The following is a 26,183-nucleotide window of genomic DNA, read 5'->3' on the forward strand; positions in this document are numbered from 1 at the left end:
ACCCTGAAGTATTGCTGATTTGAACTTACAACCCCTCTAGTTTTATTATTGCTAAAACTTTGGCATATTTTGAAATTAGTGAGTATATCTGGTAAAAGAGTTGAAAGAGTTTAAACCAGGGGTCAATTTGCAATAATAAAACTATATGGGTAAGTAAGTTCGAAACAGTGATACTAAAGGGTGCCTGTGCAGTTAACCCTTTTTTTCACTATGAATTTCACTACTATGTTTTAGGTTTTCATATCTTTGGCTCAGTTTTGTGATTCTTTATGTACTAGTGTGCACCTCATGCAAAACACGACCCCCTATTTTTTAAGCACTGCATTTTAAACTTGTCTCCCTCCAAGTTTTAATACATTTGATTTAATTATTGTATGCTTAAAATTAGAAATCATATCTACTCCTCTACACTTAAAGAATGATCCAAGCTTTAATATATTTGATTTAAAAATCATATCTACTCCTCTATACTTAAAGAAGGATCCAAGTTTTAATACATTTGATTTGCTTTATTATTTATGATACTGTAAAATACCGTAGCATAAATAGTAACTTCAGTAACATAAACAATAATTTTGAGTGTAGATAATATTTATTTAGTATTTACTATAGTATAAACAATAATTCTTTGGGTTCTCCTTTACGTATAGAGGAGTAGATACCCTCTTCTTTATTTGGTTTTGACTAAGATGATATAGAGGTTTGTTTCTTATTGTTCAATTATCAAGTCATGTTGAATTTTGTGTTTTACATATTTGACTACATCTTCAAATGGATCTTTTTTTTTGGATTTTTAATTGGCATCCTTGATGTGCTTTGGATTATTTTTTACTGATTCCTGCTGCAATTTTGCAGTTTCTTTGGTACTTTATTTGTTTGGGACTTTATATATATATATATATATTATATATATATATATATATATATATTATATATATATATATATATATATATATATATATATATATATATTTTTTTTTTTTTTTTGTTTTTTAGACTTTCAGCATGTAAGTTTATTCATTTTTTGGTTATAGTACTTAAAATACAGGTCACAATTGGCTGATTTTATTTGTATTGGTTGCATCTCTATTTTTGTTCACTTGCTTTTGTTTGGCATGCAAAAATGTCCTTGTAGATATCTCCTGGCTGAGATCTCTATCAGTTTGCATAATTAATTAAGAACAGGATTGTCTTTCCTCTTTGACTTTTATTTTCCTTTTTTGCATTTTTTTGCTTCGCAGTATTTATAATTAATCTGTCGCTAGTATTATTCTAATTTGACAGCCATCCCTTGAATACTTCAAACCTGGAGCTTACTAAAATGTACTGCAACCAGAGTTGGTTATAAATTATTTAAGCTTATAGTTGCATATATGTTGTTCTATCCAGTGAAAATTATTTTTGCACTCATCTATCCTGATAGTTGACCTCTATTCCAGCAATTTTTCCTGGAAATTTCCCTTTTCCTGACATTTTTGACATCTTTGTTAAGACATTTAATATCAGAAACGTATATGAAATGAGCAATATGGTTCTAAAATTTTGCATTGACATTTTTATTTACATGTCATTTTCACTCCAGTTTTAACATTTTAAGTAACTAACATATTCATTTGCATTTCTGCAGCCAATGTGGGTTGGAGAGGATCAATATGTTGAATTATCCACGCAACCGAGCAGAAAAGACCAAAACAACAAGAAAAACCCTTCACCTTCATACCCTAAAAGAGTCCCTTCACATTTCCTCAATAAGCACCAATCTAATGAGAGGAGAAATACGAAAGGAAATCTAATCTCAGACCCTGGGCAATCCTCCACAGAATTTATTGAGAATTATGAGGAGTCTTGGTCCGAATATGGACTTGATATAGAGGTTGAAAAAACTTCGATTCTGACGAAGAAATATTTACATTATATATATTATCTTGTTCATCTGATTTATCTATGTAAATTATACAAATATTTTTTATTTGTCTTATAGAAAAAATAACCCTGAACCAACAATGTCACAGAGCAACCAAAGCCAAGGCCAAGACGAGAAGCAGGAACAACAAACACCCCTGGAATTTACATGGTATATTCAACTTCTAAAACACACTTTTTGATACGATGTTGCCTGATTTTGTCATATTTCATCATTCTATGTTCTTTCACAATCAACCTCTTTGTTATGATAATCACTATGTTAAAGAGTTTCTACGAAATGAAATTGCCGCCTTCATATCACATTCATGCCATAATTATCATACCAACTTTCAATCTTCTCGTTACTCAAATTTCTCTTCAGTTCTCCAATCACCTCAATGGTTGATTCCGATAGCTTCATTTCGTGGAGCAAAGCAAACCCACCAAAGGACTTTGTGTGCCCGATAACTAGCAACATATTCAATGATCCAGTAACCCTCGAGACTGGCCAGACCTACGAACGCGAAGCTATTGGAGAATGGCTAGATCGAGGAAACTCAACATGCCCAGTTACGCGTCAGAAGCTTTCAAGCACTCAATTGCCGAAAACCAACTATGTTCTCAAAAGACTTATCGATAGCTGGATAGAACAGAATCCATATTCAACTCCAATTCAAAATCAGTCACAAAGCCCTTCTCCATTGCGTGCACCGTCTCCTACTAGCGTCATAAGCCAAGCTTCCATCGATGGAACGACAGCAGATCTTCGCCTTGCAATCTCACAGCTCTGCACTTCTGAGATCCTCGATGAATCTGAAATGGCTGTTCTTCATATTGAACAGTTTTGGAGGGACTCCAACATGGAGTCTGAGATTCTCGCAGCTTTATCGAAACCTGCGGTGATCAATGGCTTTGTTGAAATACTGTTTAATTCTGTCAACCCTCAAATTCTCAGGTCTACAGTTTTCTTGCTCGCCGAATTAGCGTCAAAGGATAAATATGTTATCCAAACTCTGACACGGGTCGATTCTGATATTGATTGCATGGTTGCCCTCTTCAAGAAAGGACTAGTGGAGGCAATAGTACTGATTTATTTGCTGAATCTCTCTTTGGGGAATCTAATAGGAATGGATATGCTTGATGCGCTTATAATGACTGTAAAGAGAAACGTAGAAGATGAGTTTGATATTTGTTTGAAGCCCAAGACTGTGTCTGTGCTTCTCTTGTGGCGAATGATGAGAAACGATGCGAGAACTTCAGCAGTTGTTGCTGGTTCTCTGGTTTCAGGGAGGGCCATTCAGAGTGTTGTTTTGAGCTTGGGAGCTGAGTTGATTGAGGAGAGGATAGCTGCTATTGGGATTTTAGTTAGGTGCATTGAGGAGGATGGAAATTGTAGAAATTTGATTGCTGACCAAGCTAAGTTGGCACAAGTTATGGAGAGTTTTACAGTGGCGAATGACATTGAAAGACTTGAGATTGTAAGGTTTCTTCATGAGCTGGTGAAGCTGAGCAGGTACTCCAAGTTACTATGTGATATTATATGTTTTAAATTTGATGGATATTGTTACTGAATCTGTGAAATGTTTTTTGTGCGTGTTTTGCATAAGGAGAACATTCAACCAGCAGATTCTGCAAATTATAAAGGATGAAGGTGTTTTCAGTACAATGCACACCCTTCTTCTTTATCTACAGACAGCTCTCAAGGATCAAGCGCCCATAGTTGCAGCTCTACTTCTGCAGCTTGATCTTTTGGTTTGTATCTTTTGATGTTTTATTTTTTATCAGATAAATTTATATTACACATTCACTTAGGTTTTATCTTAATTTAATTTGACAACCAATAAACAGCAGTATATTTCAATTTACCTCCATCGAGTACAGGCTCATAAAATTCAGTCCATCAGGTTGAGCCAAAACTGATGAGTGTATACCGTGAAGAAGCCATCGATGCTCTTATATCTTCTCTAAAAGATTCGAACTTCCCAAGTACTCAAATTCTCGCTGCAGAGACGATCTCATCTCTTCAAGGCAGGTTCTCATACTCTGGCAAGCCCCTGATTCGAGCTTTTCTCTTAAAGCACGCAGGAATGACGAAGAGCTACAGGGCATTAATGCGCGCAGAACAGCTTGGTCATGTTCTTGAAGATCCTGATGAAAATTTGGTCAGCTTCAATTTCTTTTCTCTCTTAATTCCGTTCGTTCCATCATTGGATATCTCTTCTTAAGCTTTTATCGATGCCATAGGAGGAAGAGAAAGCAGCCGACGAATGGGAAAGAAGAATGGCATTTGCTCTGGTGAGCCATGAGTTTGGATTGATCTTTGAAGCTTTAGCTGATGGTATGAAGAGCAAAAATGCTGAGTTATTCTCAGTATGTCTAGTATCTGCAACTTGGCTTGTTCATATGCTATCTTTTCTTCCTGATACTGGGCTAAGAGGGGCTGCAAGAATGTGTTTGCTGAAACGATATATTTCGATTCTGAAGTCATCGAGAAATGTTGATGATAAAGCATTCGCTATGCTCGCACTCAGAAGCTTTATGAATGATCCTGGTAAGTCATAGGAATATGGGTACAGAAATTCATCTCTATGATTTGATGTTTTAAAGTGATATTTTGCTCCCTCCGTTTTTTTCAAAGTCATTTTGGGCATAAAAATAAGTAAAATGCATGTTTATCGCATGGAAAGTGTCTTATTTGCCTAAACTTTCAGAGGGAATGAATGTTCTTACCTTACACATTAAGGATATCATGAAAACTATGAGAGAATTGAAGAAATCATCTGTTATAGCATATGAGATGCTGAAACTTCTCTCGGATGGGCAAGAATCCAGTACTGTAAGTTCCGCGACCTCCAACTTTTTCTCTAAGAAAATCTTTCACATTAAACATCTGAAATATACTATTTTGTTTGGCAGCATGATTTTTGGAATCATAAAGAGTTGAATCAAGCAGATTGTAGCACAAATGGAGAGGTGTCATCAATAGTTTACTTCAGGAAGATGATCTTTTCTGGACATTCAGATGGAACAATAAAGGTAAATCACCTGTATTTAAAACGTCAACCATATCTAAAGAAAATTCAGTATATCTTTCAACTAATAAGCTTCAAACGCTACAGATATGGAGTGGGAGCGAAAATATCCTTGATCAGATCCAAGAAGCTCGGGAACATACAAAGGCAGTCACCAGCTTGGCCATCCTACAATCTGGAGATAAATTGTACAGCGGTTCGCTTGACAAAACTGTTAGGGTATGTTAATGTTATTGTCCTGAAGATTCGCAATGACATAACTGTTAGGGTATGTTAATATTATTGTCCTGCAGATTCGTAATGACATATCTACTTGTGTCAACAACAGCAAGAACAAAGTTTTAATCCCAAATATTTGGGGTTGGCTACATAAATCCTTCTTCGATTCAGGCTATCTCCTCCATTAACTTTCATCATACCCTTCGTAGGCTTGGTTTGATATAGGAGGGAGGTGGACTGAGGTAGGTGCCCAAGAAGAAAAAAACCCTCTTAATTAGGAAGAGAATTTTTGAAGGGTAAGGTGAGGTGGGGTATAGTAAAAGAAAGTTCAAAATGAATGGGAAGTGTAGAGAGAAACAAATCTCTGATTAGGAGGGATACATGAGGAAGGAGTGGATTTATTCTATAATAATTCTTATACCCTCACCAATTTTTCATAATTATTCAATTGTCCTTTTCTTTAAATAAGAAATGTTACCTAAAAAAGGGTATTATTGTACTTTAACTAACTCATAACCTCACCTTCCCTTCCCATCCCCTCAATCAATAAGCAAAAAGTCATTGCACCTCACCCCCCCCCCCCCACCCCCACCCCCCCCCCCCAAACACACAACAAACAGAAGGTATTAGCCTTCCCTCCCTTCATTGCTCCTTCCTTCCCCTCCTCATGTCCCCTACAAAACCAAACCTTAATTACTTCCAACCCAGTTTTCTTATGTCTATCTCTCGTCCTCATTCCCCCATTAATTATGATTTTATCTATTTGATGTATTTAGTAGCCCCTAGCGTACATGACTAAACCACATTAATAATGTTCACGCTTTTTCCCTCAATTGGAGCAACCTCTAACCTCTTATAAATGAACTCATTTCTTATCATATCTTTTAGCGTAAGAAACAAAGCGACGACATACCTACTTGTTTCTAGAACTAAATTAATGTTCCCATGTGCAGGTTTGGTGTATTCGAGATGGAAAAATATGCTGTGTAGAAGTTCATGACATGAAAGATCAGGTTCATAATTTGACTGTTGCAAATACCATTGCCTGTTTCTCTCCACAAGGAGCTGGTGTCAAGGTATTATATCAACATAAGCAATGACAATGAACATCTATTTTAGGAAAGAAAATAACTTGACATGAACAATTAGACTATTAAACTGTAAATCTTTCCATGATTCAGAAGATATCAATGAAACTATGTTTTCTATTTCTGATCAGGTATTTTCTTGGAATGGTGGCTCCAAGCTAATTAATCCTAACAAGTATGTGAAGACCTTGGCTCTTGTGAATGGCAAACTTTATTGCGGATGTCATGATAATAGCATCCAGGTCTGTTCAGTTCTAATACACAGATACACGTTTGTATATTAATATATGTACATATGTGTGTACATGGTTGACAACTTGACTGATTCAATAATGAATAATTCAGGAAATAGATTTGGCATCAGGGACACTGGGTTCAATTCAAACAGGCAACAAGAAGCTACTAGCGAAAGCCAACCCGATATATGCATTGCAAGTTAATGATGGGCTGCTCTATTCAGCAAGCAGTACTTCAGATGGCTCAGCAGTTAAGGTAAATTTTCTTTTCTTGTCATATAGCATATCAATGACTGGAACCAATGCAGCTGATGTTTTTTCACCTTGGACATTTCACAGATACATAATGCTTCAAACTACACCCTCGTAGGATCTTTGCCATGTACAGCAGAGATACGGTCAATAGCCATCAGCGCAGATTTGATATATATAGGGTGTAAGATTGGGATTGTGGATATATGGGCAAAAGAAAAGCTTACAAGGATTGCGAGTCTTCAAACAAAGACAAACTCTAAAGTACAATGCATGGCTGTTGATAGCGAGGGAGAAGTTTTAGTTGTGGGCACATCTGATGGAAGGATTCAGGTAAATATTCAACATACTTTAAAACACCACAGAGATATTCAACTGTCTTAGAATGTAAAATTATAACATTAAGGTAGAAAATCCTTTTTTTTTTCTTTGTTCATCTAAATTGATTATTTTTTCTTGGTTATGATAGGCATGTTCTTGTTTTTTCAGGCTTGGGGACTAGCCTAAAAGGAAGCAAGGGGATGTACAGTATAGAAATTTCATTTTAATTGTCCATAAAGGAATAAGAAAAGATTTTTTATTCATTGATTACTTCGACATGTGCTCAGATTTCAGCCTTCATAATTAGAACTCTGAAATTGATACTATGTAACAAGTTGCAATTATTCCATTTTAGCAACTTTGGAAATTGAAATGCTTCATTCCACTAATATATGTAATTAAAGGGAAGTGTAAATGCATATTCAATTAATCTTTTGGTCTTTTGGACACAAACTCCTCAACAGACATAAATAATCTGTACTTTTTATATTGTATGAATCTGCATGATGCCATAGCTTCAAACAAAATAAGTTTATACTTTGTAATTATTAGTTTTGACCTGTATAAAGAAAGCGAATTTGGATCCTCTTCACTTCTTGCATGATAGTAAAGAAACTAGTTTCCAAGAGTCATGTGACCATGAGATGTAATTGTGAAGAAACATCATATTCCTAGAAGCACGAGAGCATGAAATAAAGAAGGGAAAGTGAAAAAGCAAAGTAGGGGTGGAAAAGTGAAAAAGCAAAGTAGGGGCGGAAAAAGATCAAATCAACATCGAGATTACATGCTAAAATGCATAGGCTTAACCCTGGCCTTCTGCAACCAATAAACTCGTAATAAATACATTTGAATATCCTTTTTTGAGCACAAATATACCTGATATATCCCATATTGCTTTTGTTATTTGTTTTTTTTGGTTTGATTTTGGGATAAAAATGAAGGTACTAATTGTGGAACAAGAAAGTATTTTGATTTTGTGATGAATATAATGGCAGTAGAAAGTCTTTTGATTTTGCAATGAAAAATAAAGGCAGCAATTGTTGAATAAGAAAGTCTTTCTCATATTAATTATACAAAAGTCCAATGTCAAAGCAAGTGCCTAAAATATAACATTGAATAAGTTTGATTAGTAGGTCATTTATTCTAGATACTGACGCACTGAATTCTCTGTTGTATACAAAACTAGAACTGAATCAAGCATCAGGACAGCACCATGCCTCCAGAGTCACTGTTTCCACTCCTATGTTTTTCATGTCGAAAATGTTTGCTGGATCAAAGGAAAAAAAAAGTAAACAGAAGAATTTCAACATTCAATATTTGATTCAAAGGATGTAACTTTTATGGATAAGTCACAAACAGTATCATGTTTGTATATGTTCATTCCTTGGATTAAAAAATTAGATGTATATTCTGAGACTCTTCGTAAACTGCCCTCGCAAAAGTCATAGGCCAATATAAATCAATGGTTCCAAGAACACATATAGGAAGAGAAGATTCCTAAACTAGCACCAAACTATATTGACTCTCGAAGTTCAAGGTGGATCCTATCTGAATAAATAATTATAACTGAAATTTTGAAGTCTTATTATGTACTAGTGATGATAGAAACCACTAAGTAAAATAAAGATAACAAGTTCTAGATTAGGAGGAAGGAGAAAAAATAATTTTATCAATGATATAGAAAGATAAGGCATATTTCATAGATGAACACAGTAAGGAGTAGTCACGATGCTTAGCGCAGGTGTTTACATGCATATATTCAAAATTAGATGGAGGATATGCATTTTACTTTACACTTCTATTGTTAATTTACAAGCATATACTCATAAAAATTTTCTACGTGGCTTTTAAAACATGCATTAGGAAAGAATTACAGAGGTTGCCAGAGGAACACTCACCAGCATGTACTTCAGGTGTTTTTGCTGCAGTTGCATCAACAATCACAGTAACAGGTAGGTAGTTCAATGCCACGGCATCAAAGACAGTTTGCCTAATACAATTTGGTGTTTGAACTCCTATATGTGATGTAAAAAAAACAAAAGTTAATAGATTCAGCACATTGTGGGATATACTGCAAAATGAAACACATAGTAATATTTCTATATCGTGATTGTGGAAGGTAACCCCCAAAAAAATAATAATAATAATAATAATAATAATTCTTTTGTATTGCATCATATGCTTACCAACAACAACCAAGCTCTTGATTCCATTGCTCTGAAGAAGTGAGTTGAGGTGTGTGTCAAAGAATGCACTAAAGCGCGTCTTTACCAATTTATATTCTCCTTCCTTGGGTACAAGTCCATCTATTAGCTCTGCACCTTTGGTGCCCTTTGTAGTAGGCCCATTACCGCTAGCATACAAGTGCCTTCGGAAGAGTTCGACATCTCTGCCTGCACGGTCGTGCTCACGAACGACCTACAGTCACTCATCTGTAACTGCTTTTTTCAATGAATAAAAGGAAGTAATGTGAAAGACAAGTCTAGTAAGCTTTATTCTAACTATGCACATGCAGAAAACTTTATTATTGAAGGTCATAGTTAGTATCAATATTTTAATTATTTGATCAAAGAGCTCAATGATTAACGATATAGTTTGCTCTTCAATTCAAAATGATCATTACACTCAAAAGGTAAACCATAAGCACTTCTAAGAGTATATTTGACAACTTCTGTAGGCCAATCTTCACAATGATGAGAACCCAATTCTTAAGCACCATGTTCCTCTTTCATTTCAATTTTATAACCTCTTATCCGCACAAACTTTTGATTGCACGGAGTTTTCTCCATAAAAGGGCATTGTTCTTATATTCAACACCCCGCTAAAAGATGGTGCTTAACAAAAATTCTACTCATTACTCCCTAAAATCCTGCTGTGGATGACTTATCTGTACAAATATGAAACATTGCTACTGAACTACTACTGTAATCCTAAAGCAAATTCAGAAAATATAAACCAAATTCTCAGCAACTATGACGGGTAAAGGGGAAAAAAAAAGGTACCCAAATCACGAGAATCCCACGCTCCCTCGCAACAGAGACGGCTTTGATGACGTTTGAGACAATTGCTTCACCGCCGTCCACGCGCATCGGAGCATCGGGCAAAATAAAATCATTCTAAACCCAAAAAAAATAAACTAATAAAAACTGATAAGTACCCTAGCTTTTGATTTTTTTCCCCCTTTCAATTCCAAAAAAGAATGAGAAAAAGAAGTAAGTTCGAAATTGAGAAGACCTGCATGTCGATGACGAGCATCGCCGTTGAAGAAGCCATGGCGACGAGATGGAAGCCTTCAATTCCCAATTCTGCGGCTGGATTCTAAAGTTTAGAAGTAGACAGGAGTCGAGGTCGAACTTGAACCAGTCTTTGTTACTATATTTTACACGCTTAAGTAGATCCGCGGTGAACTTTACGACTGGCAATTTTTTTTTTTTTCCACCTCCCGACTTCTCAAGTTATTATATTGGACAAATTTTCAAAACCAACCTATTTGGACTTTTATTCCCCAAAAACGACCCCATTCAAAAATAATTGCAAAAACCGACCTGGTTTCAGCGTCAGCGCTGAAACCAGGTCGGTTTTTGAAAAAAACTCTCCGAAACTTCACGGGAGTTGAACTCCCGTGAAGTTTCATAGTTCAAAAAACTTCACGGGAGTTCAACTCCCGTGAAGTTTCGGAGAGTTTTTTTCAAAAACCGACATGGTTTCAGCGCTGAGGCTGAAACCAGGTCGGTTTTTGCAAATAAAACTGAATGGGGTCGTTTTTTGGGAATAAAAATCCAAATAGGTTGGTTTTGAAAATTTGTCCTTATTATATTTTACACGCTTCTTTGTCTCTTCTCTCTCTAACAAATTAATAAGACAAGATGCAGCGTCGAAGTTGAGGAACAACACAGAGGTAGCTTGGGTCCGCGAGCTCAAAGATATTGTTTATGATGCTGAAGACATTCAGGACTCGCTTCTATTGAAGACCCAAGATTTGTTTGCAACGCAAGAGCAAGAAGTCGATGGTGCGGTAATTATTCCCCCCCATTTGCCCACGTCCTGTTTGACAATTTGCTTCCGTAGGTGATATATAGTATATTATTTTTATCGTTTCATTTCTTGAAGTTATAATCTTTTAGATCTTTTTGGTAATGAGGCTTAGACCCAGGGACCTTCTGGATTCAATTTGCTTAAACAATTTGGCTAGAAGCTGCTAGTGTTCAGTGTATTCAACAAAATAGCTAGCAACAATAATTATCTTCCACTCAAATTTTGTAAGAATTATCCAACCTAAGTATATCCAACCTCTTAATTAAGTACACAGCAAAATAATGAGGCAACCCACATGCTTGTCCTCATCCAGGTACTTATTTCATCAACTAATGTAGCTGTATCTTATGACCGTCCACAACGGAGTGCTCAGTAGTTATGAGCATTAAAGGTGAGAATTTGCAACTATTGCAAATGGGAAAGTAACGGAAATAAATTTAAAATTCAAACAATGTCCATGAATCATTTGAATTGGCATTAACATAAGGCATGTCTATTAAAGAAGCACCAACTGAGTTACATTGAAGAATAATTTGATAACTTTATCCCAATCAAAGAAGAGTTCTCCATGAAAGGTATAGGAAAAATTAGTAAGCATTCATAAATTACATACTTTGTTCTTCAAATACTAAAAAAATTAAATATTAATATTATAATATAAAGCAAATTTGCAATAAAAAATACATGTATTTATATAGTTTAGATCTTTATGAAAAATGATAGGGATAGAGCAAATATAATATTATTGACATAACAGAAACTCTTATTGGATGCACATCATAAGAATTCATTGTAGAGAAAAAAAAAAGGTAGCTCATAATATTATTTAAGTAACAAATAAGGAACACAGAATTTGATATATATGAAATTAATATTTATTCTCATTGAAATAAAAAATCAAAGTCTGTATTTCAAGAAGTTTGTGTTTAACATTGGAAATACATTTAACTTTTTTTTGAAGCTAAATGACAATATAAAAGATTAAGAAGATCAGGAAAGTTAACAACACAAAAAATACAACTCTAGCCTGATATCATAATCGAGTAGATGATTAATACACTACTCTAGAATTGCTCGGAAAAAAAATAAAGGTGAGGAAGGATTGATCTTAGCTCAATAAAAAAATAAAACAGAAGGAATAAAAGATAATACTTTCTTAATATTTAATAGACTAGCTTAATTATTTTGAGTGAATTTAGGAATCTTTAGAAGGGAGTTTCATGAGCTTTTTTCAGTACTTTTGTATGCTTGTGCAAATGCTTTTATCATATGAAAGTATACTAGAGTTATTATTAATCTTTAATATATAATTTTTTTTATGAAGACTATTAATTATTAGAAACAAACTTTATATTCTCTTTTTTACCGTTTTAGCATACTTTTAACCAATTATTTTGTCTTATTGGTTTTAAATATCCACCTTCCTTGTATAACACTGTTTCAATATTTTTCATATTTGTAATATTATACTTTCTCAAGTAAAGCTTGGTTTTATGTCACTCAAAATAATATAAAAATTTAAGTTAGCTTCAAATTATATTTGTTTTTTATCAATTCAAATATCAATATGAAAATTTAACTTGGGTGTAGCCCATTTAAACAAACATCAAAGAAAATAAATAATCACAATATTAAAGTTTAGAAACAAAAGTGACATAAACTATTAAAGTGGAACTGATAAACAAATTTTAGTTAGAAAATTAGCCAAAAATACTTAATCATGGTATTTAACCACATGCATTGCACGTGTATAAAACCTAGTGTGTGTGTGTGTGTGTGTGTGTGTGTGTGTGAGAGAGAGAGAGAGAGAGAGAGAGAGAGAGAGAGAGAGAGAGAAATTTGATTCTAAGGAGACACCTTAGATTGAATCTAAGGATGCACCTCTCGATACATGGATTGAGCTATTTCAATGGATGATCCGCTCCATTTATCATGATCTAAATATCTTAAGAAATTTATAAAATAAAAATCATGATATTTTAATACTTCTAACACATATTTTTTATTGTCACTTTAGTTGTATTGTCGTAAAACCGTTAATTTTACAACCACTTGATGCATGAGTAACTACAACCCAATATACCTAATTTTTTATTTATACACCATCCAAAACATATAGATCAAAATGAACGGAGTCGATCAAGTAAATTGATTATATGTAACGTAATTTTGAAGGTGCATCCTTAGATTAAATCTAAGGTGACTCCTTAGAATCATATTTCCCTATATTTTGAAGATACATTGGCCCTGCCTCTGATGAGCCCTCTTCGTCAGAACTGGCGCACCTTCAACAAATAACTCCTTGACTGAGAATGAGTTGTTGCGAGCAAAAATCCGACTTCGTTGGACATCGGAGGGGTGTTGTGAGGGGAAACCTCAACAACGATTGGGCGAGAATCTTCACATTGGGTCTTCTTCAGATCCGAAGACCATTGAATCTTTTTCGACGAAGAGATCTTCCTACATTTACGAGGGGAGGAGGATCCAGAGGAGGAGGATGTGATGTACTCCTCAAACTTCTGTTTCTCGAACTCATACTCGACCTCTGCATCAACCAGGATCTTGATCTTCAGTTGCAACACGACAGCCTCGGCAGAAAGGCTGTTGGTTCCTACTGTGGTCGCCAGCGTGTTTGCGTCAGAAATCAATTTCATTATTGAATCCATTACAACGTTTATCATTTACACAGATTCAAAAGAGTTAATATTTTTATAATATTTCTCATTACAACAAAAACAAAAAGAGATCTCCTAGAAACACACGCAGAGATCGTTTATCGGTCGCTCCTTGCGTGGGATCTTTGCATGTACTGGGGACGCTTTGATCCATGGACCGCCAAATAGCAGATCCGGGTTGATCTAAAAGAAGGCTCGTTGTTCTTTGTTTCAATTGAGGAAACTTAGAACATAAATGAATAACCTCAACAAATTGAGATTACTATTCTTCTCAAGATCAAAACAAGGTCTGATCTCAAGAGAATGGTGAAAAGGCTGTAGATCTCTCGAAATCCTCTCTTTATGCGTAGGAATTCGCCAAGATCTCACCTCTACTTCTCTGAAATTCGTGGGTTCTGCCCTCAAAACGTCAGCAACTCGCCTCCAAGTCCAAAATTCCAGATCTACCCTCACAAATGCACGAAGGGGGGTATTTATAGGCTTCGAACGCCGTGTTTTTGGATAAGATCTCGTGATTTGATCATATCTTCAGTTAATAGCAACTTTCCCGTGTTTGAGAATATTCCCAAAGCAGTTAGAAAGCCACTTGACCGCACGAATCCTGAAAATCTATCGAAATACGCGTCGACGGGAGGCTTGTTTTGGTGTCTCATTTGCGAGACGCATTGTTGTGTCTTATGTCTTATATGCGAGATGTTGGCCTTTTTGTTTTGATGATGTTTAACAAACAATTTACCACTAATGTTATTTGTCTAGTGTTTGTGTATTTCTATTTATTGTAGATAAACAACATGTTGGAGGATGGATGGATTGCGCCATAACGATCATATCAAATGGACGTTGGCAGAATAGTGGGTGAAGCCTATGTAATTCAAGTTGAAGATCCAAGTTCTATCTTCATCCGCAATGTGTACCAAGTCAAGCTTATTGAAGATCAAGATCAAGCTTGGGTAACATTAGTTTAGGTTTATATTATGTGTGTTGGTACTTTAAGCTCAATCATATATACACACACATTATATTGGTTTCCTTGTATATATATAGTTATATATATATACAACACAAGTATTGGTTTTCATATATATATATATATATATATATAATATAAGAGATGACCGATGAAATGATAGAGATCAAAATAATATTTCATCATCCAACGTACAGAAATACAAAGTCAATGTCTGAAATGAATAAACTGGATTTCTGAACAAATCCCAAATACAGCAAGTCTGAGTAAAGGAAATAAGGCACACAGCCTTTATACCATCTAGAATAAAATCCTCAAAGGTCTAAACAAAGTCTACAGTGGAACTCCATAAATAAAATATAACTAAATAGACAGCTAAAGCTATAGTGCATCGCCATCGACCTGCGACTCGCCGGGCTTCTGGCTCGTTACCTGAAAGGGGGAGGGACAACGAGCGTCAAAGCGCTAGCGAGCAACATCACAACCAACCCCAAGGAAAAGGGCTCGTTGTATACAGAAAATACAATTATTTCATAATAGTTAAAATCTTTGATCCTAGCAAATAATGGGTTTTAGTATTTAGGAAATTACAACACGAGCATAGGTACGTCGAGCGAAATAATCCAAACAACGAAACCCTCATGTATATACCTTGTATCTCAAATTGTAAATCCCTAAACACCAAACCCAAGATCTAAAACAGGAACAATAATAAAGAGAAATACAACCCATCTCAAAACTTAAATACTGTGTCATGTCATAACCAAATAAGTGTCAAAGGTCAAAATTACATAAGTGTCATGTACAGCCTAGGTAGCTATCATGTCCAAATCTCATGTAATCATGTCATGTCCTGATTCAGATAAGTGTCATACTCATAGCTTAACAAATGTCCAAGACGTGGTCAAATCAACACGAGGACTTTAATGGATTATAGTCCAACACGAGGACTTTAATGGATTATAGTCCAACACGAGGACTTTAATGGATTATAGTCCAACACGAGGACTGAAATAATATAGTTTGCCCAACACATGGACCAATTAGTAAATACCAATGAGATATGTGAAAAAGATACACTTATACAAATTTCACACGCGTCTCGGTGTATGATTCTAAACTGGTGTCCTCAGGTCATCTATCATGCCTGGATAGATAGTAAAACTGAAATCTAAATATCAAATAATCGAGGCAATCCCTCGAACACACGAAAATACACAACAAGAACAATTGTGCACCAAAACTGCGCGGCGGTCGACCGACCCGGTCGACCGCACTCGGAGTAGAAACTTACTATGCAGCAGAAAACCTCATGGTCGACCGCCGCGGCGTACGGTCGACCGCCAAGACATCGCGGTCGACCGACCCGGTCGACCGCGCAGTGGGCAGACGAGTTCTGCCCCTTCTGCGCGCCCAGCGGTCGACCGGTGCGGTCGACCGCAAGGCAGACAGAGGCCCAGATCTGGGTTTTTCTGTCAGCTTTGAAACCTGTATATTCCATTCTCTCTTTGAGTTTACAGCAGCATAGCATTCTTAAAATATCATATAATAGATAAAAATAAGATTTTTCACATTTAGAAAACATTACCAAGATCCCAAACATATTTCAACATGATCTATATATTATTAAAACAATAAAAGACAGAAGTTTACTCCTTTTAAAAACATATTCAGATCTAGATCTCTTTAATAGAATTCATTGGTGAGCTTTTAAAATATGAAACACCTGAATCTCATAATATATGCTATAATGATCTATTAGCTATTCATAAGATACGAATTTGGCCCAATAAAACCCAATAAAACTCAAACAAAGCATGAAAAACAAAAGGGGGAGAAGTTGGGCGAGATGTTACTCGCCTCTGATGTGGAGAATGCTCCTTGATCTGTAGGAAGATGATCCCCTGTTGAATCCCTCAGAAAATCTGCCGAGAATCCTTCGAAATTCCCCCAAAATGCCAAAATCCGAGCTAGGGTTTAGAGAGGAGAGAGAGAAGGGGGCTGAGGCTATTAGGGTTCAAAAGAGGGTTCTGAGAGCTTCAAAACGAGTATATATACCTAGGGTAACAAGCGGGTTTGGTATAGACAAAACCCGACCCGAAACAGAACTGACAGTTCGACTGCGTAGAGATCTGGGTCATGCTCAGACTGGGGTTAGGTAAAATGACTGTAATTTTCTCATACAATCTCGGAATGAGGTGATCTAAGATTCATTGGAAATCTCTTGAAGAGACCTACAACTTTGATCTTATATACTTTTCCATATTCTAACTGAAACAGTATGAAAAATATAAAAACTCTCAACTGGTCAAAATTCTCAGATTCTCACTATTTGCCTTTGTGCATGTTTTGTGAATTTGAACTCATATATTCACAAATATACATTGAATTGACCTCAAATTAATTCTTATCATACTCAAACATCAAAGATATCTTATTTTCACCATATAACATATTTATAATTATTTATCACATTATATTCAAATTTTCAGGGTTTTACATTCTTCCCCCCTTTAAAAGAATTTCGTCCTCGAAATTCAGAAATCATACTTAAGCAAATAATAATACTAGAAAAACATGTAGTGGGTCTAATTCAACCCGTAACCATAAATATTTAGAATATTTACTCTTGATAAGCATATAGGGATATTTATATTTAACATTCCAGGATGACTATATTCCCACTTAACCCTTAATCGAATGGAACTAGTGCGTCGGACGAAAAATCCAAACAAGGAACCCCCCATATATATACCATGTGTTCTGAAAGATTAAGAATTAAGTGAAAATATCCTCATTCTAGCGTTAAATCAAAATATAACCACACAAATAATCGTACACATAAATCAATGCACTTCCTCAATAGGTTCAGGAAGTCGCGCGGCATAACATCTTCACGCCCCTGAAAATCATCTCACCTCCTTTCTGATTCCACTGAGTTTTCTCCAAGGGAAAAAATATCTTGTTTTCTAAATTTCTTGTCTTCTCTAGCAAGTATACAAACTGGGATTTCAATCGTAGTCGAACCATCCTAAAGCTAAATCTCCGATGCGTTCAACACTCACTACTGTTCTTCATCACGTAATTATTTCTTAAGCATAGAAACATGAAATACATTGTGTATACTAGACATCGATGCTAGAAGATCTAGTCTGTATGACACAGCTCCAATGCTCTCAAAAATCTGATACGGTCCAATGTATCTTGTCGTAACCTTTTTCCGTCTTCCGAATTGCTACCTTGAAAGTCAATGACATAAGTCCGGCATCTGTTTTCCAACATCTAATTTACTCTCTCCGTCTGACCATCCATCTATGGATGAAATGCACTACAGTACGATAAATCTGTTACCCAAAAGAATCCTGGAAACCCTTCTAAAAATGTGGAATGAACACTGAAATCTCAATCTGATGCTCTCGCATTTGGAATTCCATGATGTCGAATAGTCTCTTGAATAGGTATCCTCGCATACATCTCAGCTGTATAGTTAGTCCTTGCTGGAATAAAAATGTATTGACTTCATCAGTCCATCCATTACCACCCAAATCGAATCATTCTCTTTCTTCAATTTCGACAACTCTACAATAAGGTCCATAGAAATGTCCGCCCACTTCCACTCCGAAACGGTTAAAAGCTGACGTGATCCTATTGGTCTTTGATGTTCCGCCTTTACTCATTGACAGTTAAGATACTTAGCTACATATTGAAATCTTCCTACGCATAACACTCCATCCAAAGGTGTCTCTTTAGGTCCTTGTACATCTTAGGGGTCCCTGGATGTACTATGAACAGAGTACGATGTGCTTCATTTAGTAACTCCCTCTTAAGCTCTGCACTGGTTGGCATAACCAGTCTATCCTTCATCCGTAGACTTCCATCTGCTCCAACGGCCCAATCAGTCTTAGGCGCTTTGGAAATTTCCTCCTTCTGGATTTGAATTCAATAGTTTTTCAACTGAGTTCTGACAACCAACTGAGTTCTGACAACTCTGTCTCTCCAAGTTGGCTGCAATGACACAGCTCCCTATAATGCACTGGTTCCACCAATCTCATGTCTAAAATCACACTGACTAAGGGTGAGAATATCTCGATACAACGAGCACTTCTAAGCTGAACCCCGATGTCGACGCTTCTTACTCAAGGCATCTGCTACAACATTTTCCTTTTTTGGATGATACTGAATCGAGAACTCGTAGTCCTTGGTAAACTTAATCCACTTTCTTTGTCTCTGGTTGAGTTCCTTCTGAGAGAAAAGATACTTCAGACCCTGATGGTTCGTGAATAATTCATATTGTACTTCATATAAGTGAAGTCTCCATGACTTCATTGCAAATACCACTTCTGCTATCTCCAAATCATAAGTGAAAATAGATCTGCTCATGTACTCTCAATTGCTGTGAGACATTTGTTACTACTCTCTGAGTCTGCATCAAAACGTCTCGTAACTCTGCCAATGATGTATTTGTGTAGACCACAAATATCCTGGATAAACTTCTAATAATAGCCGGCTAAACTCGAAGAGCTATGAATCTATGTCTCTGTTTTTGGCGGCTCCCAATCAAGAACTGCTACAACCTTAGCTGGATCTACTGCTATGCCCTCTCTACTGATGACGTGGTCTAGAAATCTAACTTCTAAAAGCCAAAATTTACACTTGCTGAACTTGGCATATAACTGATGCTCCTGTAGAGTCTTCAAAGCTAACCGTAGATGTTGCTCGTGTTCTGCCTCCGATCTCGAATAAATGAGAATATCATTGATAAAACTATCACGAACTGATCCAAAAAGGGACGAAAAACCTGGTTCATAAAATCCATGAATACAGTGGGTGCATTGGTCAACCCAAATGGTGTGACCAGAACTCGAAAGATTCATATCGAATCAGAAAAACACGACTTTGGGAAAATCCATCTCCCGAACTCGCAACTACAATAACCCAAAATGAAGATCAATCTTCGGGAAACATGCGCTTCGCGCAGCAGATCGAACAAGTCATAAATCCTAGGTAATGGGTACCTATTCCGGATAGTGACCTTGTTCAACTCTATATAATCAATACACAAATGCATACTGCCGTCCTTCTTCTTCATGAAGAGAACTGGCGCTCCCCACGGAGAATGACTCCAATGAATAAAACCCTGAGCTAATAACTCGTCTAACTGGGTCTAAACCTCCCTCATCTCAGCTGGAGCCATGCGATAGGGTGCGTGGGATATCGGGGTTGTGCCTGGCTGTAACTCAATACAGAACTCGACCTCTCATATAGGAGGTAATCCAGGTATGTCCTGAAAGACATCCTGATATTCTGAGACAACTCTAGTCTCTAATAAATCAATACCCTGATCCCGTCGCATCACCTCATCGATGTACACCAAAAATAACTCCGCAAAATGGTTACCCTAGGAGGTTGCTATAATCATCTCGGACCCATCGGACGCTCACAAATTTGACCGTCTCCGCAAAGCAGTCAATACTAATATGGTAGGAAGATAGCCAATCCGTACCAAGATTGATATAGAAATTTGACATCAACAACACGATCGACTCGATGACTAACTCAAACTCATCAAGTTTGATGACACATCTCCTACAGATGGAAGGGACACCCCCTCTAGAGGAGTAGAGACTGACAACATAATATCTAAGGAATGTGCTACAAGCTGAAACCTATCAACGAAGGTATGAAAGATAAGGGATAAGCAAATTTCCTAACTCAACTAGATCCGAGCTGAAAAGGAAATCACGAAGAAAACTCCACTCGTACCCTGATCACGCGGTACTATTGAATAGACTATGCTGGATAATGCAAATATGGGATAATCTGTCCTTCAGGAATCTCCTGGATAAAGCAAATCTGGCCTGCTGGCTCCTAAATCCTCGGATTAACAAGTAGTGTCTCTATTTTTCCGCTGCTGGCCAAAATTATGACTCTGAGACTATCGACTGTGACCTTTATCATGCTGACTTCCTGCTGGTGTACTACGACAAGTCTTTCGTTCTTTGTTTAATATTGTTTTGATTGTAACATGTACTCCGGACTCTGCACTACTTCGGCGCTCTCGAATCATATTGAGCTCCTTTCCTATATTGTCCTTGTTACTGGGTTAAAATCATTCTCCCGCTGCTAGGATTCTCTAGATTCCGTAATAGTTCTCTTGTCATTAACATTGTCACTATTCTGATTTGATTTTTTTCCTTTACTACGGGTATATCTCCCTGCTTCACTTAGACTAGCTTTAACTACTTGTTGAAGTAGTGACTAAAATTCTCCCAAATAGGGGTTAATTGCTGCCCCGTCAAAAATCTTGATGTCGTTGCTATCCTCCAGCGATGTCCTCAATGCTGAATACATCTAACTTCTGCTTGGTACTAAGTCGACGTTCAAGAAATTTCCACATACTCATTCCCCTATAGGTTGCAAATGAAATTGGTGTGACTTGAAACTTTGGTGCTCTTATTATCTGATATCTTTCTTATTCTTTTAGAGCTAAACTTCCTGTTCTATGGCTCTATAAACAGCTGATTGTGGTGATGGTGCCCTCATTGATATTGCCTCTTTATTTTCATGACGGGTACAACCGGTGATGAACTCCTGAAAGTCGTATTGCTGACGAAAACGGATACACCTCTTGCTCCTCGAGTATTGTAAGATCTTGCTGCTAACAGTGCTATGATGTCGATCAAATACTGTGGAGCCTGCTACGGCTCGGGTCTGCATGCCCAGTTCTCCAGGTACGAGTTTTACCTCGACCACATTCTCGTTTTGATATTTATAATATCAAAAAGGAAAGCTTAATTATCACAGTAAATGAGATAGCAAAAGTACATATATATATATATATAACATATCACAATACGAATTCATAACACACCGTATTCACGCAAATACCTTCAATCATCATAAAATAGTTGTCATAAAAAAATTCTCAAATTTTTAAATATACGCGTACATCGTCCTCACTCATACTAGGAAATTCTTATCGGACTCTACACATGAATCCTAAGAAACTCTAACCTAGCTCCACGACTCGACACAGAATGATCCTAAGGATACTGAAACTAGAGCTCTGATACCAACTGTGACGCCCCTGCGTTCACACAAGGCTACAGTTCAAGATGAAACCAAGAATGTCAAACTTGCCATGCACCACACCGTGCAATAACATGTTTCACCATCACAATTCTATCACTCTAGTAGAGTCAATAACAGGTGTAGGTACAAAAGCAAGTAAAAGATAATATAAGAGATGACCGATGAAATGATAGAGATCAAAATAATATTTCATCATCCAACATACAAAAATACAAGGTCAATGTCTGAAATGAATAAACTGGAGTTCTTAACAAGTCTCAAATCATATATAAAGGTCTAAACAAAGTCTACAGTGGAACTCCATAAATAAAATATAACTAAATAGACAGCTGAAGCTATAGTGCATCGCCATCAACCTGCGATTCTCCGGGCTTCTGGCTCGTTACCTGAAAGGGGGAGGGACAACGAGCGTCAAAGCGCTAGCGAGCAACATCACAACCAACCCCAAGGGAAAGGGCTCGTTGTATACAGAAAGTACAGTTAACACAAATCATATATGTATAAATAATTGTCCTAAGAATAAGGGGGTATTAGTACTTAGGAAATTCCAACACGAGCATAGGTACGTCGAGCGAAATAATCCAAACAAGGAAACCCTCATGTATATACCTTGTATCTCAAATTGTAAATCCCTAAACACCAAACCCAAGATCTAAAACAGGAACAATAATAAAGAGAAATACAACCTATTTCAGAACTTAAATACTGTGTCATGTCATAACCAAATAAGTGTCAAAGGTCAAAATTACATAAGTGTCATGTACAGCCTAGGTAGCTATCATGTCCAAATCTCATGTAATCATGTCATGTCCTGATTCAGATAAGTGTCATACTCATAGCTTAACAAATGTCCACATATGTTCTAATAGGTAAATGTCCAACACAAGGACTGAAATGGATTATAGTCCAACACGAGGACTTTAGTGGATTATAGTCCAACACGAGGACTTCAATGGATTATAGTGATTATAGTCCAACACGAGGACTTTAATAGATTATAGTCCAACACGAGGACTTTAATGGATTATAGTCCAACACGAGGACTGAAATGGTATAGTTTGCCCAACACAAGGATCAAATTGGCAATATCGATGAGATATGTGAAAAGATATACTTATACAAGTTTCACACGCGTCTCGGCGTAACATTCTAAAATTTGTTGCCCTTAGGTCATCTATCGTGCATAGGATTATGGCAAAACTGAAAACTCGTAATAGATAGTCGAAGCAAATCCCTCGAACACATGAAACATGCACCAGACACCAACAATGCACAAAACTGTGCGGCGGTCGACCGCATCGGTCGACCGCACACGGAGCAGAGCCTCACTATGCAGCAGATAATCTCACGGTCGACCGCCGCGGCGTGCGGTCGACCGCCAAGACATCGCGGTCGACCGACCCGGTCGACTGCGCAGTGGGCAGACGAGTTCTGCCCCTTCTGCGCGCCCAGCGATCGACCGGTGCGGTCGACCGCAAGGCAGACAGAGGCCCAGATCTGGGTTTTTCTGTCAGCTTTGAAACCTGTATATTCCATTCTCTCTTTGAGTTTACAGCAGCATAGCATTCTTAAAATGTCATATAATAGATAAAAATGAGATTTTTCACATTTAGAAAACATTACCAAGATCCCAAACATATTTCAACATGATCTATATATTATTAAAACAATAAAAGACAGAAGTTTACTCCTTTTAAAAACATATTCAGATCTAGATCTCTTTAATAGAATTCATTGGTGAGCTTTTAAAATATGAAACACCTGAATCTCATAATATATGCTATAATGATCTATTAGCTATTCATAAGATACGAATTTGGCCCAATAAAACCCAATAAAACTCAAACAAAGCATGAAAAACAAAAGGGGGAGAAGTTGGGCGAGATGTTACTCGCCTCTGATGTGGAGAACGCTCATTGATCTGTAGGAAGATGATCCCCTGTTGAATCCCTCAGAAAATCTGCCGAGAATCCTTCGAAATTCCCCTAAAATGCCAAAATCCGAGCTAGGGTTTAGAGAGGAGAGAGAGAGAAGGGGACTGAGGCTATTAGGGTTCAAAAGATGGTTCTGAGAGCTTCAAAACGAGTATATATACCTTGGGTAACAAGCGGGTTTGGTATAGACAAAACCTGACCCGAAACAGAACTGACAGTTCAACTGCGCAGAGATCTGGGTCATGCTCAGACTGGGGTTAGGTAAAATGAATATAACTTTCTCATACAATCTCGGAATGAGGTGATGTAAGATTCATTAGAAATCTCTTGAAGAGATCTACAACTTTGATCTTATATACTTTTCCAGATTCTAATTGAAACAGTATGAAAAACATAAAAACTCTCAACTGGTCAAAATTCTCAGATTCTCACTCTTTGCCTTTGTGCATGTTTTGTGAATTTGAACTCATATATTCACAAATATACATTGAATTGACCTCAAATCATATATTCACAAATATACATTGAATTGACCTCAAATCAATTCTTATCATACTCAAACATCAAAGATATCTTATTTTCACCATATAACATATTTTTAATTATTTATCACATTATATTCAAATTTTCAGGGTTTTACAAGGATTCCCTCATATACAATGATGTGGCACAATCTCCACCAAGTGAATAAAGTAGGAGAGAGAATGCCTACTTTATTCACTTGGTGGAGATTGTGCCACATCATTGTATATGAGGGAATCCTTGTAATTTATATTTATTATTGTGTTTTGGTTTAGCTATATAGATATGAAACAAATTTGCATTCATATATATAATCATATGTTTCATACTCTATTTTGTTTAAGAATATATTGCATAGAATATGCAATTTAGAGAAAACATTGTTTTCTTGGTTTATGGACTTAACAATAATCATATAAATCTTTTAGTAAGTCTACAAAACTATTTTGTAATGTTTCAAAACATGGTTAAGCTAAAATGTCAAAACTCATGTGTTCACATTTTTATGTTTTGGACTATTTTATAAAATAATGATATTTCTCATTTGGGATGTTCTTTTTGAAAACCAGTTTTTGTAGCATGTTTATTATCATGTCTACAATCATCTCCCAAAGTTTCATAATTTTTAGAATTTATTTAATATTTTTTAACATGGTTTAAAGTTGAGTTTTTCTGTGCATTTCAGATCTGTGCACGTTTAGTCGACTCATAAATCGACTCATGAAGTGCAGCGGAGTTGTGCTTTTTCTTCTGCTGAGTCGACTCATATAAGCCGACTCATTAGTCGACTCATAAGTCGACTTATTAGAGAGCCGTTGCATAGTAACGACTAGTTTCCAACAGTGTTTTCTGGGGGCTTTTTTGATCTTTTTCTTGGGGTTTTTGCTGAAGTTTTGGGCTCCTATAAATACCTCATTGCTCTCATTTTTTAGTTTATCTAAAAAAAGGTTTTAATCAAGTTTAATAAGGGTTTAAGTTTTTTTAAAGGTGTTTAAAGCCTGATTTCAAAGTTTCGGTTTTGTGAAGATAATTTCACAAGAGGAAGAAGAGATCATCCTTTGGTGTTTGAGCTTCAACTCATCTCTCTCTCTCTCTCTCTCTTGATCTATAGAGAAGTTTTCCTAAACTCATTCTAGCTATTTATTGTTTTGTTTCTAATTTCCATAAGCTAGATTTATATTGAGTTTAGTTAAATTATTTTTATTGAATCTCTTTGTTCACACACAACCTATTGAGCTTATAGTATTTACATTCATAGTATATTTTTGGTTGTGGGGTTTGTGACTTAGAGTTGTGCCTAATTGAGTTCTCACCTTGTTTAGAGAACAATCATTTGTTGTGCTTAATTTGTGAAGTTCTCTTTGTAATACACTTGTACACCGAGAGGAGTGTGTAATGACCGTAAATTTTTAATACTGATTTAAATAATTTTCCTGGTATTTAAATATAAAATGTTATTTTCTAAAAGAGTATTTGTATTTTCTCCAATTTTCTAGAATTTTCTATGATTTAAAAATCTAATTTTATATTTATTTAATGATTTTGCTAATTATAAATTAAATTAGAATTTTCTATGATTTAAAAATCTAATTTTATATTTATTTAATGATTTTGCTAATTATAAATTAAATTATTACGGTGAAAACTTTTTAAAATTAATATTGATTATTTATATTGTTATTGTTATTATTATTATTGTTATTAATTATATGTATTAATTTTTAGCTTGCACCATTATCCCCTACCTCTATTTATAGCTATCAGGTGATCAGCACGACAGTCAATCTTTTATCTGGCTTTTCCTCTGGTTCCTTGTAACAGCTACTCTCTCTCTCCAATCAATATCTCTCTTTCCTCTATTATTTCCTCACACACTCTCTCTCCCTTACCCCACTCCTTAATTTC

The 26,183-nt window shown here is 36.2% G+C and overlaps 3 protein-coding genes across 5 annotated transcripts in view; 2 read left to right on the forward strand and 1 right to left on the reverse strand.

Moving 5' to 3' along the window:
- LOC109834866 overlaps positions 1 to 1,990 on the forward strand; it is a 2,728-nt gene extending 738 nt beyond the window's left edge. Inside the window, exons 2-3 of the mRNA XM_020402885.1 lie at positions 1,628 to 1,873; positions 1,982 to 1,990. Of these exons, the coding sequence (XP_020258474.1) occupies positions 1,628 to 1,873; positions 1,982 to 1,990 (255 nt within the window). The remainder of the gene's footprint in view (positions 1 to 1,627; positions 1,874 to 1,981) is intronic.
- Positions 1 to 7,499, forward strand: part of LOC109824780 (putative E3 ubiquitin-protein ligase LIN-1) — a 7,567-nt gene extending 68 nt beyond the window's left edge. Inside the window, exons 2-15 of one of the 2 annotated variants that reach the window (XM_020391434.1) lie at positions 1,628 to 1,873; positions 1,982 to 2,074; positions 2,288 to 3,418; positions 3,513 to 3,657; positions 3,810 to 4,067; positions 4,150 to 4,456; positions 4,617 to 4,741; positions 4,822 to 4,941; positions 5,025 to 5,156; positions 6,110 to 6,232; positions 6,376 to 6,486; positions 6,590 to 6,736; positions 6,820 to 7,065; positions 7,222 to 7,499. In XM_020391434.1, the coding sequence (XP_020247023.1) occupies positions 2,004 to 2,074; positions 2,288 to 3,418; positions 3,513 to 3,657; positions 3,810 to 4,067; positions 4,150 to 4,456; positions 4,617 to 4,741; positions 4,822 to 4,941; positions 5,025 to 5,156; positions 6,110 to 6,232; positions 6,376 to 6,486; positions 6,590 to 6,736; positions 6,820 to 7,065; positions 7,222 to 7,239 (2,934 nt within the window). In that variant the 5' untranslated portion in view covers positions 1,628 to 1,873; positions 1,982 to 2,003 and the 3' untranslated portion in view covers positions 7,240 to 7,499. Of the gene's footprint in view, positions 1 to 1,627; positions 1,874 to 1,936; positions 2,075 to 2,287; positions 3,419 to 3,512; positions 3,658 to 3,809; positions 4,068 to 4,149; positions 4,457 to 4,616; positions 4,742 to 4,821; positions 4,942 to 5,024; positions 5,157 to 6,109; positions 6,233 to 6,375; positions 6,487 to 6,589; positions 6,737 to 6,819 lie in introns of those variants that run through there. The other variant, XM_020391426.1, reaches the window with a different exon arrangement.
- LOC109824795 (probable inactive nicotinamidase At3g16190) lies at positions 7,620 to 10,459 on the reverse strand. Of its 2 annotated transcripts, none has more exons than XM_020391452.1 (5): positions 10,288 to 10,459; positions 10,056 to 10,169; positions 9,240 to 9,471; positions 8,952 to 9,068; positions 7,620 to 7,724 (listed from the first exon to the last, which is right to left on the reverse strand). In XM_020391452.1, exons 1-5 carry the CDS (start codon positions 10,324 to 10,326, stop codon positions 7,717 to 7,719), a joined length of 510 nt encoding a protein of 169 aa, XP_020247041.1. In that variant the 5' UTR covers positions 10,327 to 10,459; the 3' UTR covers positions 7,620 to 7,716. The 2 variants fall into 2 exon arrangements, with proteins under 2 accessions (XP_020247041.1, XP_020247033.1); XM_020391444.1 differs by lacking the exon at positions 7,620 to 7,724 and adding an exon at positions 8,099 to 8,320 and having other exon boundaries at positions 10,288 to 10,456.

Source organism: Asparagus officinalis, chromosome 1 (assembly GCF_001876935.1).
Source record: "Asparagus officinalis chromosome 1, Aspof.V1, whole genome shotgun sequence".
Taxonomy (NCBI): domain Eukaryota; kingdom Viridiplantae; phylum Streptophyta; class Magnoliopsida; order Asparagales; family Asparagaceae; genus Asparagus; species Asparagus officinalis.

What these genes read in the sequence shown, in the direction of transcription:
- LOC109824795 (XM_020391444.1), bottom strand. Translation starts at nt 10,326, where the DNA reads ATGGCTTCTTCAACGGCGATGCTCGTCATCGACATGCAG. An exon ending in TGCTCGTCATCGACATGCAG is followed by an intron (nt 10,170 to 10,287) that starts GTCTTCTCAATT and finishes TTTTGGGTTTAG; the next exon opens with AATGATTTTATTTTGCCCGA. An exon ending in CAAGAGCTTGGTTGTTGTTG is followed by an intron (nt 9,069 to 9,239) that starts GTAAGCATATGA and finishes CATCACATATAG; the next exon opens with GAGTTCAAACACCAAATTGT.